This window comes from Lolium rigidum, chromosome 7 (genome assembly GCF_022539505.1).
Source record: "Lolium rigidum isolate FL_2022 chromosome 7, APGP_CSIRO_Lrig_0.1, whole genome shotgun sequence".
In the NCBI taxonomy this organism is placed as follows: domain Eukaryota; kingdom Viridiplantae; phylum Streptophyta; class Magnoliopsida; order Poales; family Poaceae; genus Lolium; species Lolium rigidum.
Window position 1 is genome coordinate 8,889,319 of NC_061514.1, and position 15,644 is coordinate 8,904,962.

Genomic DNA, 15,644 nt, shown 5'->3' on the forward strand with positions numbered 1-15,644 from the left:
GTGGAGCAGTGGCCGGTACGAGCAAGGACGAAGGGGAGGTTTGGTCGTGTCAAGTTAATCGACACGATTTAACACTCCAGGGTCATCATAGCCCCGCCTTGTGCCAAGGTACTGTCAATACGCATTTGGGTTTCTGTTCTAAACCTAATATCGCTAGGTTATTTACTCGATGTGCGAAGGCCTAGTGGAGAATTTCAGTTTACAATTAATGATGATTACAATACTCTGTAATATTTCCAATACATACACTTTTCCCAAGCAATCGAACTGTAGATGACTAGCTGAAAGGAACCCCAACATGGGTGGTTTCTGATAACTGAAAGGAACCCTAACTGAAATCTGAGAAAACTCTTTGACCAACAAAATTAAAATTCAGATGGTTGTATCGATCAGGTCACGGGTAGCAATTATTATTCAAATTTCTCACATAATAAACTCATGAATATTACAACCACCTACGGAAATTTGAGTTCACGGAAAGTGAACCATAAAACTATACAACTAGTTGTACTCAAATTTGCTACAATAAGTTGTGAAGCATCTAACGGCCCTTGAGTGTTGTGATACTTACTCCATTCAAGGAATTCTCCATGCTCCCACTTCCTTCTCCATCTCCACAGTTACTCACTGCAAAATATACAGGTTGCTTTGGAGCCGGAAGGAACGTAGTTTTGTTTTCTAACATAAAAATAACTGATGACATTAGGGGCCTATCGCTGGCACGGCCTTGAACACACAAGAGTGCCACATGGATACAATGCGGGCAGCTTGCCAAAACTGAAGAGTCTACCAATTGAATTGCTTTTCCACCTTCCCATAATCTCCATGTCTGACCAATAAAATGAAGGCAATATCAAAGTTAATAATTTTGGGGTGTTGAGGTGTGAGTAGGGGTTAATTGGAAATGTGTTCCACACTACTCACATAAGCAATAAGACCACAAAAGTTTGCTATGAGATGGGATGAGCTGATCTTCAATCCACTAACAATCTCCAGGAGAAGAACACCAAAGCTATATGTGTCTGATTTTACAGAAAAAGCACCTCCCATCGCATATTCGGGTGACATATAGCCGCTGTTTAAAACATTCAACGAAATGTCAGCAAGAAATGTACAAAGAAAATATACAATACCATAAAAACTAGAGTTTTAAGTGATTGTTAATACATCAGTAACTTACTATGTCCCAACAACCCGGGTCGTGTTTGCTTGGTTCTGGTTTGCACCAAAGATTCTTGCCATACCGAAATCTGAAATTTTGGGAGTCATCTCCGTGTCCAACAAGATGTTGCTTGCTTTAAGATCTCTGTGGATTATTGTTAATCTTGAATCTTGATGGAGATAAAGAAGGCCTCTTGATATCCCTTTAATTATTTTGAACCGTGTGAACCAATCAAGTACGTGCTTTTGTGCAGCATCTTTCATTGTCAATAAAAGGGAGCTAGTCATCATGAGTATCATTATGGTTAATGTAAGAATTATGTGATATGTGATCAAAAAACTAGCACATACCAAAAAGAAATGCATCCAGACTTTTGTTAGGTAAGTATTCGTAGATCAGTAACTTCTCATCTTCATGAATGCAGCATCCAAGAAGCCTGACCAGGTTCTTGTGCTGTAGTTTGGAGATTAGAACTACTTCATTTTTGAACTCCACTGTACCTTGTCCAGAACCCTTACTAAGCCTTTTGATAGCAACCTCGTTTCCACCCTCTAGTGTTCCCTGCATGAGTGCATATTTTTCAACTGAGTAGGAACTATAAACTCACGTTTTGAAGTCCTGTAGTTACTATTTTTTTGCACAAATAAATGCACTTTAACCCCTTTTAGCTCTGAGCATGTTACATGTTTCTAACTCCCAAATGGTTTTCTTTGTACCCTTGAACATAACAATCAATGGAAATCACAATTTCATCCTAAACCACACCGATTTTAGATAATATGGCATCAAGCATTCAAGATAGGCATGTCTTACTAATTCAGCATCCACTTCATATATTAATTGATGGTTCAGCAAAGCTTTTGAATAGGAATAACAATAATTACTATCATTATGTAATGCTAAGCTCATAAGTCATCAACTTTTCGTCATAGATGCACATGTTCCAAATCTGTGGTAGTTTCTTTGTTAAGACAACTGCAGAGAGGTGGGAAGGGGGTGGGTGTTTTCCTAGCAGTCTTTGAAGTTGATAAACAATGATTTGAGGATCAAGGGTGGATTCATACAACAGTAGAGGGTAATTTAGGCTTGTTTTTATTCTATCCAAAACATATTCTGCTGTAAGCACCACTTTCTATTACCTTGTAAACATTGCCAAAACCTCCCCGTCCAAGCAAGTTGGAGTTAGCAAAGAAGTTTGTTGCTGAAAGGATGTCTTTGAAGTTAACAGATGGAAATTCTGTATTTTCTCCTCCGAGCTCATTGGACGTGCTAAAGTATCCTAGCATCATTTTCTTCTGGGTTTCCTCATTACGCCGTTTACCTGCTAGTTAGGACATCCATTCTTTTTCTTAGCTCTTGCACTAATATAATATGTAGAAAACAAGAGGGAAGTTTTTATATCTACCTCTGTATTTGCATATCCAGATGAGGGCTGTGCATGACAGTAGCAGTAGGCATGCTATAATCGGGAGTATAATCTTCACTGAACTTACCTTCTTGTCAACTGCAATATATGCAACCAATCTAAAATTCAGCATTCACTTGCATACATACTCTGATGGATATGTGAAGCTACAAGTGCCTAGACTAACGTAATTTAACTACACAAACCACCAGGGATTCTGGTAAATCAAAGATTCGATCATCCAAAAAGAAGCATTTGATATTGTAATGTGCTCGTATTAAAAGTACAAATTCAAATTAAATAATTAATTGGCTGTTGCCAATGATAAAAAAACAATAACAGGCTATAGTCTTATGGAAAATCTATGACATGAAAACTTTGAAAAGAATTGTCAATGCATTTTTTTTAAAGTGAAGGCTATAAGGAGAAAAAAAAGAACATGATATGCCTTACAGAAAATCTAGGAAAAGAAATTTGAAAAAAAATCAGTGCATTTTTTAAAGTGAAGGTTGTAAGTTTTATAATTTACCATAGTAATTGAAAACTCTATGTATTGTTTTTGTAAAATGTTGTTAAAGGATGTCCTGTTTATCTAATCAAAAGGGAAAGTTTTTGATATGCCACTTACAAAATGGAAGTACCAATATTGTTCAAAATATTCAGATTGGATATGCCTAGATGTTTCTCGAAAATTAGTTTTATGCTATTACTTATCTGTTGGGTCTAATAAATATGTTACAGTGCAAAACGATGGACAAACCTATATAATGAAGGCTGTGCTAATATTCAAAACATAAGTAATACAACTAAATTTTCTAATATCAATGTATTGGCATGTGAACTACTCGGATACACTGGAATCGGTAGTTTAATAAAGAGTACTGCTATATAAGTAATACAACTAAATTTTCTAATATCAATGTATTTTCACGAAAAAAATCATGATGTCAACATCACCCCTCTGATAACGTTTGGTGTTAATTTGATGAACATATGACATGAAAACTCTGTCAGTGAAATAAAATTCTAATAACTTGGAGAAAAAGTAAGGCATGGAAAGCCGATTACCAGCAGTATCGGCAAGTCGGATGTATAGGTTCTCGCCGTTGGGTATCTTCCCAATGTCGATAAGCTCCCCTGACCAAACCAAACATCTTGACGTGTCGGCCATAGCACTGCCATCGCTCATATTGGCATAAGCAAAAGCCGTGCAGGAGCAGTTGTGGTTGCACACGGCCTCGCATTGATCAAAGCTTTTGTTCCGTATGTGCAAGAAATTTCCAGGAACCTTCATTTCAGGAAATTGTACGAAATGACTCTGTCTTTCGCATTTTAGCGCTGTTATTCTGCTACATCCTCTTGGAAAATTAATACCGTTGGGTTCAAACCCATCAAGGCATCGGCAGGATGGGACATTCTGAGTTAAGTCGCAATAACTGAACGGACCACACGAGGCATAGAGGTCGCATGCAGCAGAGGGGCGTTTACCGGCGAGTGCCCATGATGATGAGTGACTATTCCAGCTTAAAATCTTCACGTTACCAGCATAGTCAAGCATGACGCGTGTGAATGGTAAGTTGTTGGAGATTGTGTACACGGCGTAGAACTCATCTCCGGTGTTGATGAGCGTTTGGTAGAAGATGGAGCTGGTGTTGGTCAATATTTTGCCGGCTAGTGGCACACCATTCCACACACCCAGGCGGCAGTATGGGATGGTCTTGTTCCAAATCAACACTTGAAGATACGGAGAGCTAGGGTCGCCACTGTATGAAAAGTCCCCAGAGGATGGGTCATCCAAGCCCTTCCAAGCAACGAGTCGCCCGACGATTTTTGCCTTGTAGCTTAACAGAAATTTCATGGCTGGAAGTATTGTGTCGGTGGGATAATCGAAGCTCTGCCATATGTCCTTGCCATTGGGCAAGCGAAGGACAAAGTTTCCCTGATCAAGTAGCACTGCATGGGCTCTGGCGGCTCCAGCGGTGATATTGGTCTCCGTCCTCCATATACTGTGGCCATGGGAGTCAGACAGCACCAGATCAGAACTGTTGTTGATGATTAACGTCGCAGTCTCGCAGATGAATGAGTGGCAGGGGCGGGCCTAGACTTTTGAGTATGGATATTCAAGATTATAAAATATTTTAAATACGAAACTAACGATCACACATATATATAATATTTGAGTACAAACGAGGAAATATTGAATCCCACATATCTCATATTTTCTTGACAAAACCCCATAATGAGTGATACTTGCTTGAGAAATATATGAATTTACCAAAAAAAGTGACTTGAATATGTAAATTCCTTACAAATTTCTAACAATTGGAGTGAACATGAAAATGTAAGTGTAGACCAAACGCTATATTATCTATCTATAACAAAAATACATGCAAAAAAATTATTTCAAAAATAAAGATTAAAATGCGTGCACGGGATTTGAACTCATGACACAATGAACAAAACAGTTCCTTCCAAACCATTTGCCCTACGTCAACCTTCTTAACATAGTATGACAGTTTTACTTTTTATACATTCCATAGAACGTTCATATATTGGTATATTTTTCAAAATATTTGGGTATTCAACTAAATACCCTTGAATTGAAGTGGGCCCGCCCCTGATGAGTGGTGATTGGATTGTCTCGGTTGGCCACCCACACAACGGTGCGTGGTCCAGGGAGGCTGTTGTACCATATGCCAAGGTAAGAGCATCGTAAACAGGTCAAAACCAAAAAGAATACCGCAATTTTAAGGGTTTGATTCGTAAATCGGCGCAGATCAGATAACGTAAAATAGGCGAAACTGAAAAAAAAAATCGAATCGAGACCGAAACCCCTACTCGGCCTGTATTTATAGGGGCCGAAGGAGCGAACCGAACGTAGCCCGAACACAATCCCTAGTTTGCGCACGAGGGAAGTTTCACCTCCTCCCAACTGTCGCCGCCGCTGATCTGCGCGCCCTAACCGTCATCTGCTCCGCCGTCGTCCGATCTCGCCACCATGAGTTTCGAATCGACCCAGACGGCCGCCGTTGCTAGATCGCAGGCCCCGCCACCCTCTCCCGCGGTCGCCGGAGCTTCCGCCGCTACACCAACCACCCCGGCGACCCCCGTAACCCCCGCCAGCGTTGCTACCATGGTCTCGTCGACGAGCGCGGTCAAGCGGCAGCGCACGGGAACGCATGTGGTCCCGCAAGCCGGTGCCGTGGCGGCCAACGCTGATGTCCCAGCGGTCGCATCGAAGCCGAAAGCATCCCGCACCAGACCGAAGAATTCGGCGCCGAAGAGGACGAAATTGAAGGCGACAACGAGCCGTGGTGCCGGCGGTGAGAGGAGATGGTGAGCTATGAACTATTTGCTATGATTGGGTCATTTCATGTCTGCACTAATAACTATGCATGAGTTGTTTGCATTTGATTGTGTCATTTTTTTATCATACGCAAATTCTGTGATAAACCCTGACTTTACGGGTTCAGACTGCACCATCGATTTTCTGACCCATAAACACGAGTTCGGTGAACTGAACTTCGGGTTTTCAGTTCATGTTTATATGGGCTCTGTTAGAGATGATCTAAAAGTTGTTGTTGATACTGGTGGGAGAGAAGAAGTCGAGAGCAAAGTCCCCGCTATTGGAGATTAGCATGTCCCCGTGGGTGAGTGGCTTTGCATGTGTCGGCTGGTCATCAGATTTGCAGAATGAACTCAAGAATAGGAGGAAGAAGATGGGAATGTAGTGGATAGCAATGTAGTCAGAGTTGGGATTCAGAATTGGATCGATTTTTGTCCGACAGAATCGAGTCGTAGTATCGAGTCGTGGAATCCCGGATTCTACTAGATTTCTCACCGAAGATTTTATCCATGATGAATTTTTCTATGGTAGTATAGAAGAGGTGAAAATACTAAGCAGTAAATTTCTAGCAATATGGTTTACACCAATATAGCCAAAAAAAGGGAAAATCTTATTGGTGCAAGTTTCCCAACAAAAAGATAGTGCATAATTTACCCTTCCATCTAATTCCTATTGAGCCCTGGATGAGATCATATGCTAACTGTACTATATATGATATTGCATCTTGATTATTTGGCATATTATATCACAAATATATGCCTAGTACTTCTATAAAAGGTACACGCCTTTTTTTCATTTTTATATAAATATGGAACATGAGCGAAAACATACATACCATTAGAATCATTAAATCACAAATTTATTAAATTAAAATACTACAATATCAAAGTAGCATGTCATTTGCCAAGCCGATCTAGAGTGTCCGACCTTATGGTCTCTAGCAATCTACTTTGGTAGTGCTCCTTCTTACGAGGCCTACTTTACACATCGATCAATCACATCTCTCTCCAAACTTTCTTGCAATATGATTTGCAATGTTGCCTCTCAGCATTGCCTCTCTTCCCTCTTACCATTTAGGCCTTGTTCTCTCAGGCGTTGCCTCTCTTCCATCTTGATTTTACAACATCCGATCATCACGAGTTGCTTCAAAACGATACACTTTTGCAACGGTGCATACTAAGGAATAAAACATTATTTTCTTGATATTATTCTTTTTTTAGAGATTATTGATATTATTCTGAGGGATCATCTTATAATTCTAATGTCGTACTAAGTAAAGTAAGATGCATAAAAAGGAGAAACATCACCGACAATTAAATATGTGATACGATATAATCTTTTACTTGCACATTTGATCTCCATCTCCAATGCACCGGAGTGATTGACGAGGAGGCTCCTCGGCAATACCCACCATGAGAGGCTTAGGGTTGACGGAATCTTGCAGGTTAGCATGAGACATCGGATACCAAACGAATAGAAGGCGAGATTTACCCAGGTTCGGGCCCCTCGATGAGGTAAAACCCTTACTCCTGCTTGTGTGATCTTGATTTGTCGATGAAAAAGGTTACAATGGGAAAGTCGATACACTGCGTTGTGATGATCTCGCCGGAGGGCAAGGTTTCTAGGGTTTGGTGTATGTGGGATTGTGTAGGTTGAATTGGTGTCCTCCGGCAGGCCCTCTCTAAAGGCCAGGTCCCGAGAGTCTTGCACTGATTCAACTATGTTACAGTGAAATCTAAGCTATCCTTTCCTTATTCGACGTTTCCTTCCCTTGTTCATCAAGAATCCGTCTCCTTCTATCTTTCCTCTATTGCAACCGACGTATTGGTCCATCTTGGGCTGCGGTGATTCTCGTGGATCTCTTGTTGGGCAGAAGCAGGTAGAGCAATGTTGGGTACCCGAAGGGTAATGCCCACATCTATGATCTCCATCATCATGGAACCATCTTCATGGATGTCACCACCGCCAACAACAACTACTACTATAGCTAACTTATAGTGAAAAGTAAAGCAATTGCATAGCTAACAGGATTGACACGTGGGTCATACAATAATAAAGACAACCATATGGCTCATGCTGGTTGTTGAACTCATCGACATGCAAGTCGTGACAATTTTACAAAACATGATTATCTCATACATCAAATATATCAAGTCATACTTAGGCCATACCACATGCATGGCATGTCCTGCAAAAACAAGTTAGATGCATCTACATTGTTGTTGCAAGTTTTACGTGGCTTGTATGGGTAGAAGAAGAACCTTTCTTACCTACGCATCAGAAACCACAAATGTTGATAATACAAGTTACTTATTAGCCTTATACAAGCCACTCTTTGCAAAGACCATATCAACTATAATGCGATAGACACCATATCCGCGAGCTGCTTATGAATACAAGTTGAATGTCGAGCACCAAACCGGCTCGTAAGTGTACGAGTAAGGATGGTCGAGGCTGCTTCATCACACTATACCGCGATACAGATCATGTGCGGAGGTAGCAACAAGAAGATCAAACACCGACAAGGCTTATTGTGTTGTACTCGCACAAAACATCTATGCATAGATCTAGGTCTAATTGGATTCGTAGTGTAGAAAAACAAAATAAATTCCTACCGATATGAACAAAACGAGATCCAATCTACAAGAGCCAAGATATAATCTGCAAGATGCAAATAGCGAGAGGGAGAGTTGAGATCTAAGTACACTTGTAGATCGCTAAGCGGAAGCGTAAAAACACGGCCGATGTAGTTTTCCTTGTCGCGTTCCAATCCGATATAAGCCGCAACGAACGGTGCCTCCGAGATATGCACACGTGCAGATTTATGACGTCTCCTCCTTCTTTGTCGAACAAGGGAGGTGGTGAGGTAAATGAGATTGGATCAACAACACGGCAGCGGTGGTGGTGGAATTTCTGCAGGGCTTCGCCTAAGCTGGAGTAGTGGTGAAGAGTGATGGAGGGGGAGAGGGGGCGGCTAGGATTTTTTCCTTGCCCCCCTTGTGCGCAACCTCTACATATATATAGTGGAAGGGAGGGATCGGAGTGCGGCCAATGGGGAGGGGGAAGAGTCCACCCCTCCCACGATTGTTTTCCTTAATTAGAAGTTCCCTTAGGGTGGCCGACTTGGGCCCTCGGGGCTTGTGCGCCAGGGCCATGTAGGCTAGGCCACTCCCTCTTGGTCCCTTGCAGGCCTCCTAAGAGTCTGGGCCCCACTGGTGTCCCTACCGAAACCTTCTCAACCCTTCCAATTCAATACCGGAAAAATCTGAACTTTTTTACGAAACCCTAAAAATGACTTCCCATGTATGAATCTTCTTCTCTTGACTATTCGAACCTCCTCGTGATGTCTGGGATCACATCCGAGACTCCAAACAATCTTTGGAAAAATACCACTATTGACACATACCACCCAACAAGTACTTTCTGAAGCATCCAAAAGTACATTTATAATCACTCAATTACGAAGTGATGATTGATACTCTTAATGCACTACAAGGAAAAGCCTTATTGCCGGCGCACCAAAAACTGCTATTGCCGGCGCACCAGAGCCCGCCGGTGCGAACAGGCCGGTGATAACAAGTTACCGCCGGCGCACCAGCTGGTGCGCCAGCAGCAACATGAATTATCCCCGGCGAACCAGGCCAGGTGCGCCGGCGGTACGTTTTTTCGAAATTTAAAAAAAGCCCGATCCAGATCTAGATCTGGATCTAGCTCGGGTCCTCGAAAACAGTGGCCGTGCGTCGCCTTGTCGCCGTTGCCGCGCCGGAGGAGAATGAGGCCGGAGGTGGTGGTGGTTTAGGAGGAGGAGGAGGAGGAGGAGGAGGCCGGAGGTGGTGGTTATGGTTTAGGAAAGGAGGAGGAGGAGGAGAAGATGGCCGGAGGTGGATGTGGTGGAAGAGGAGGAGAAGGAGAAGGCCGGAGATGGAGGTAGAGCCCCGAGGTGGAGGAGATTACCGGAGGAGGAGGAGGAGGTCATCGGAGCCGGAGTAGTAGGAGGTCACCGGAGTAGTAGGAGGTCACCGGAGTAGTAGGAGGAGGAGGCCGTCGGTGAGTATTGCAAGGAGAAGAGGAGGAGGGAAAGAGGAGAAGGGGGAGAAGTGAGGAAAGAGAAGAGGGAGGAGGGCCGGCATGAATATATAGTACAGCTTACCGCCGGCGCACCTAGTATGGTGGTGCGCCGGGGGTAAAATTTTTATTTTTTTCACCCAAATCTTAAACCTGAAAAAAGTCCTGTTTCTGTTTTCCAATTGACGAATCCATTTTTTCTCCAAACGGCCGTAGGCCGTTGAATTCGAATAGGAAATTTCGCGTAGATAGATTTTGATATAAAAAAGTTTTTCATCGGAGGTCGTATGCAACCAGAAATCCCGTTTTACCGAAAAATGACGCCATTTTGCATAATATATCAAAATTCATTTTTTCAAATTTTCATGAAAAGTAGATTACATAATACATGGGCAGGTGAAAGGATTTTATTTTTTGAATTTTCTATCATTTTCATTTATTTTTTTCAATACTGAAAAGGCGGTCCACGGGGGGGGGGGGGGAGAGGGAAAATCATGGCTGCCCTTACTGCCGGCGCACCATCATGCTGCTCCGCCGGTGGTAAGTTTCTTACCACCGGCGCACCAACATGGTGGTGCGCCGGTAGTAAGGGTCTCGACTTTTTTGGTCCGGTCTGGTCCCCTTCGAATTTTATCGCCGGCGCATCTTTTTTGCTTGTGCGCCGGCAGTAAGTCTCCATCGCCGGCGCGGCGACATGTTGGTGCGCCGGCACTATTTGCCACCGGCGCATGGATTTGCTGGTGCGCCGGTACTACCATTTCCATCTATAGGCCTTTTCCTAGTAGTGATGCATTCTTCCGGTATAGGGGAGTAGCATAATCTCATGGTTTGAGGATATGGTGCATTTGACATTGGCGGACCAGGCTTTATTTGCCTCCATGACGGAAGTCACCTTTGGTAATGGCATGGCCACAAGCTTCTGGTCCGACAGCTGGGCGGGAGAACCACTGAGGAAGCAGTGGCCCTTGCTCTTCGAGGTCTCAAGGCGCAAGAACAGGACGGTGGCGGACGCATTACATGACGACCACTGGCTCACGGACCTGCGTGGGAGGATATCCCTGGACCTGTTGATGGATTTCGTCGCACTCCGCCAGGTGGTGCGAAGGTGCAGCTTAGATCCACAGGTTGAAGACAACTTCCGGTGGAAGTCCGCTTCTGGAGTCTACTCCGCCTCCTCCGCCTATGCCATGCAATTTGACGGGAGCCTGCAGTCCCCGCTACGTCATATCTGGCCGGCTTGGGCACCCCCAAAGTGCAAGTTCTTCATGTGGTTATTGCTGCAGCGCCGGATCTTCACGGCTGACAGGCTCCTACGTTTTAGGATGCCCAATCAGTACTTTTGCCCTCTTTGCCGGCGTAATCTTGAGACCCCGGCGCACCTCTTTGTTGAGTGCCCTTGGTCTAGGGAAGTTTGGGAGCGTTCCGCCGCCTCGCTCTCCTGTTCGGCAATTCGGGCTCCGGATGCCGATGATTTAGCCCTCTCCTGGGCGGTGTCCAAAATGGCAGGAACTGACCGTCGGGCTGCCTCGCTGACCATTCTTGTGGCGTGGGAACTTTGGCGTGAAAGGAACAGACGTGTTTTTTGTAATAAGGAGTTGAGTGTGTCGGGCCTAGTCCACCTCATTGCGGACGAGGCTAATAGTTGGGTGCTTGCCGGTGCGAGGCACCTTGTAAGGCGAGAGTAGACCTTATGCTTGCGGTGGGTCACCACCGTCTTGTCTTCTGTACAGTTTTTTTCTCCTGCTATATATGAAACCAGCAGTTCTCCTGCTGAGATTCAAAAAAAGAAATCTACAGCAGTTTACCCATTGATACGATTCAATTTCTTTGTTAATTGACAATACATGCCTATGGTTAGAAAAATTTACCATCATTAAAAAATAGACTAGTCTAGTAGAGACTTGGTTTTGTTTACAAAGTTATAAACTACACAAGTATTATTGTTTTCGTTTAATACAATTCTAGCAGATGGAGAATAAACTCTTATTATGAGCAATGAATTATGCTAATAACTTTATTATTATTACTTATAGGGCATATCTCCAACAATTTTATACCTTTGTAGTATATATCTATATTTTTTCTTGAATTTTTAATTTAGAAATTAAAAGAATCGTTGGAGCTCGAATGCCTCAAATCCCTACTATTGCAGATCTTCTAGCGTCCAAACAATGCTCTGTCACATATCCGACTGTCACTACCCGATAGTCGGTGAGACTTAACACATCGGGGCCATCTGTGAGATTAGCATTCGACGCAACCCATCCAAAGTACCGTAGGGAGGCCAAATTCGATTAGAACACGGCAGAAAGGATGTTTTCTCGATTCTTTTTTCTTTTCGAATGTGTTGTCGATTCGATTCTTGGATGCGGGCCGTGAAGGAAAGAAAAAGGTGATCCTTCAGGAAACAGGCGACATGAACACGGCAGTTGGCTTGTGCAGATTCTCATGGAGTATTACGCAGGCACATGATCGAAATGATATAAATAAGACTAGCATGAACGGGCGCGGCGGCACGCCGCGCCTAGACTGTAGTATGATGGTGGTAATTATCGACATGAAGCTTTTCCTATGTGATATCCTTATCTCACACTGAACAAATGAGGAAAATTCATGTACTATGAAAAAACTCCAACATGCTAATTTTAAACTTGTTACTAATTTATATATTCCTAGTTGAGTACATAGTTCGTGAGATAGATCCACGTAGGGAGTATTGGCTAGAGACACTAACATTCATATATTCTTTCTCATTAGATAGCAGATAGGATTTAGTTGCCTAGGCAGTACCTCTGAACTGTATACTTCAACTAATTAGCACAAATATAAATTTTTAGCATGCTAAGGCGAGTGGTCTTGGTGTTCCCCTATCTTCAAACTGTCAGTGGTTGGCATTGTTATATTCAGAAAAAATGATGATGATGAGTTTTTTGCTTGGCACGGGGAGGGCTGGAACTGGAGCAAGCGCTGCCCAAAGCAATTGAAAGAAAGCTAGTGCTAGCATCGGAAAGGCAGTGTAGTCCTCTGTCGTTGTTGTTTCGTGTTCAGATAATCCGAAGCCGCCCTCATTAAGAATATTGTCTCACCGAAACTTTCTGGCTAGTGCTAGACTGCTGGGTGCCAATCTCATCCAAGGAAGAACTCAGCACCTCGTAAGCTCATATATGATTAGCAACTGCTGGCTAGTGCTAGTTTAGCAACTGCAGTTCTATATGATCCTGAAGCAACAGATCCATTACTGATATCAAAGATTGTAAGCTCATATTTGTTGCACCCACACTTCAAAACCAGAAGCATCATGGCGGACACCCAGCTGCAGGGGACAAACCAGAAGCATGCCAACATCATGTATATTCTAATAAGTTGAACATGATGAAATGCTAAATATATAACCACTCATTTCTTGAGAACAATTTACATATAGAGCATCTGAATCCCTCACACAATGTGCTTTAAAACAAAGATGTGGCGCCAGTATAACAGGGGTAAGGCACCTGCGTGTGAAGAACTATATGAGGAAACTATAAAATTCAAAGAAACAACTAAGGGAACACTATTGTCAGATTTAATCAGAAAGTTGGTGGGTTGTGCACAGGGAGGCTACAATATTGATTCCATGAAAAGCTATCTTCTTAATCTGGCAATCCGAGTTTACAAATTGACACAAAATCTCAGAATTAGAAAAGTGTGTAGAAAAGAGAGCATGCAACAGTTATGGAGCTATCAATACTGATATAGTATGTAAGCACAATAATGCTTATATATAATCAAGATAATGGTTATCAATAAACAGCCGATAAATTTATATATATACAACATGAGAGTAAGGATAATCTGATCGACATACCTCTAGATTATCTTTATTCTCCCTATGACATTTTAGAAGGGGACAAAAAATTTCTGCCAGTCTGCACTCTTGAACATTTTCTGGAGAAACAAAATTGGGTGCAACCTTTATACATGACTGCCCAAGAAAGGCACGAAGTTGGCAGAAACATCAAATCTTGGCCTTCTATTCCATCAAATCTAACGGCACATGTGCCTCCAATGACGTTGAGATTCTTTCCATGTTCGCCGCTACCAACTCCGACGGTTTTCTCCTAATTTGTTGCACCGTTAATCGTGGATCACAATCCTATACACCACCGTCGCAGATGGCACGTCCCCCCGCACTACCGCTCCACCTAGAAATGGGCTCATCAAATGACATGTTGCCTACCATGCATTTTAAAAAGGTGATCCATATAGCATCTATCTTCTGACTAAAGTCCAAATTATATAAGCTAAAATAGATAACAAAGAGCCATGTATTTCGTGCTACTACTGCGGATTGGGCCTCGAGCTGCAGCATAGGGCTTAATGCATGAGGCATGGGATGTGAGCATGCACGTGCACAGTATAAGTTGTGTTCAGCATCAGATTACCTAATTAAATGAGATATAACAGGTCTTTCACATGGTGAATTGCTCTTCTAGATGATCTAACCAACAGATAGGTACCCGGTGCCAAGAGTAAGTTGCACCATGATGAAAAGACACATATAGCTCACTGGAATTCATCTAATATTCCAGTATCATTTCGTTTCCCATGAAAGAAGGGTGTCACAGCAAAAGGTGCATACTAAATGCATTCTGGGTTTCAAATTCTTCCACAATGTGATAACAACTTTCAAATAAATGCAGTAGAGATTAATAGGTGATCATAGTGAGATCCTTTCAAGTCTAAATCAAATTACTATTAAGGATACTCTATTAGAAAAAACACTGAACATGGAGCCATTGGTGACAGATCAACCATGGACTGATTAAATGTTGGACATCGCAAAATTTGCAATTTGTTTTTCCTATATTCTGATGACCTGGGCTGCCAAGCCTCAAGGATTTAACAATTTTTTCGAGGGGGGAATCCAAAATGTAATGCAAAATTAATTTTATGAAAGAAATGTGAAAAGGTAGCAAATGATGTGTACAAAAGATAGTACCATTTAATGTTTAGATGGATATTAGGCAACTGCTCAAGATAATACTGCTACATCATATAAGCTTCATCACTGCAAAGATTCCTCTATGGAGGATATTGTCAAAGGAAAGAAACTGATGGTTGAAGATGGGGCATTGCCTGCTCCTCGGGTGGTAAAAAAGGGACCTGATAAACCTTGGATCAAGCCCCTAGTGGGCTGGGTGAAACTCTCCATTGATGGATCCTTCGGTGCTGTTGATCATAGCGCCAGGGCTGGCATGGTGCTTTGCGATACTACTGGAACAACGATCTTCACTGCATGCAAATTCATGGATGATTGTGATGGTCGGCGATTCACCGCAGTCCCTACCCTATAATAGTAGAGACCGACTGCGCCCAGTTGGTAGAGGCCGTTAATTCTTCTGTGCAGGATAGATCACCCTTTCTTCGTTGGGTATCGGAGATTCGAACTCTTTGTAATCAAGAGCATAAGTGTGTTTTTGTAAAAGTGGAACGATCGCAGGTTAGGGTTAGTCATGATCTTGCAAATTATGCAAGGTTGGAACGCCTTAGTGATCTTTGGTTAGGTTCGGGTCCTGAGGTTGTGTTACAGGCCCTAGAACATGATCAACTTGTAACCCCTCTTGCTTAATAAAGTTCCTTAATTTTTACTTGCAAAAAAAAATATAAGTGCACGATTGTACAAT

General features: G+C 42.6%; 1 protein-coding gene across 1 annotated transcript; it reads right to left on the reverse strand.

Annotated features, from left to right (window-relative positions):
• Positions 1 to 541: 541 nt before the first annotated feature.
• On the reverse strand, positions 542 to 5,702 carry LOC124670861 (G-type lectin S-receptor-like serine/threonine-protein kinase B120). Its single transcript, XM_047207330.1, has 9 exons — positions 5,583 to 5,702; positions 3,636 to 4,665; positions 2,568 to 2,666; positions 2,302 to 2,483; positions 1,513 to 1,723; positions 1,181 to 1,418; positions 925 to 1,075; positions 757 to 829; positions 542 to 627 (listed from the first exon to the last, which is right to left on the reverse strand). The coding sequence occupies exons 1-9, from the start codon at positions 5,700 to 5,702 to the stop codon at positions 542 to 544; spliced, it is 2,190 nt and encodes a 729-aa protein (XP_047063286.1).
• Between the last annotated feature and the right edge of the window lie 9,942 nt (positions 5,703 to 15,644).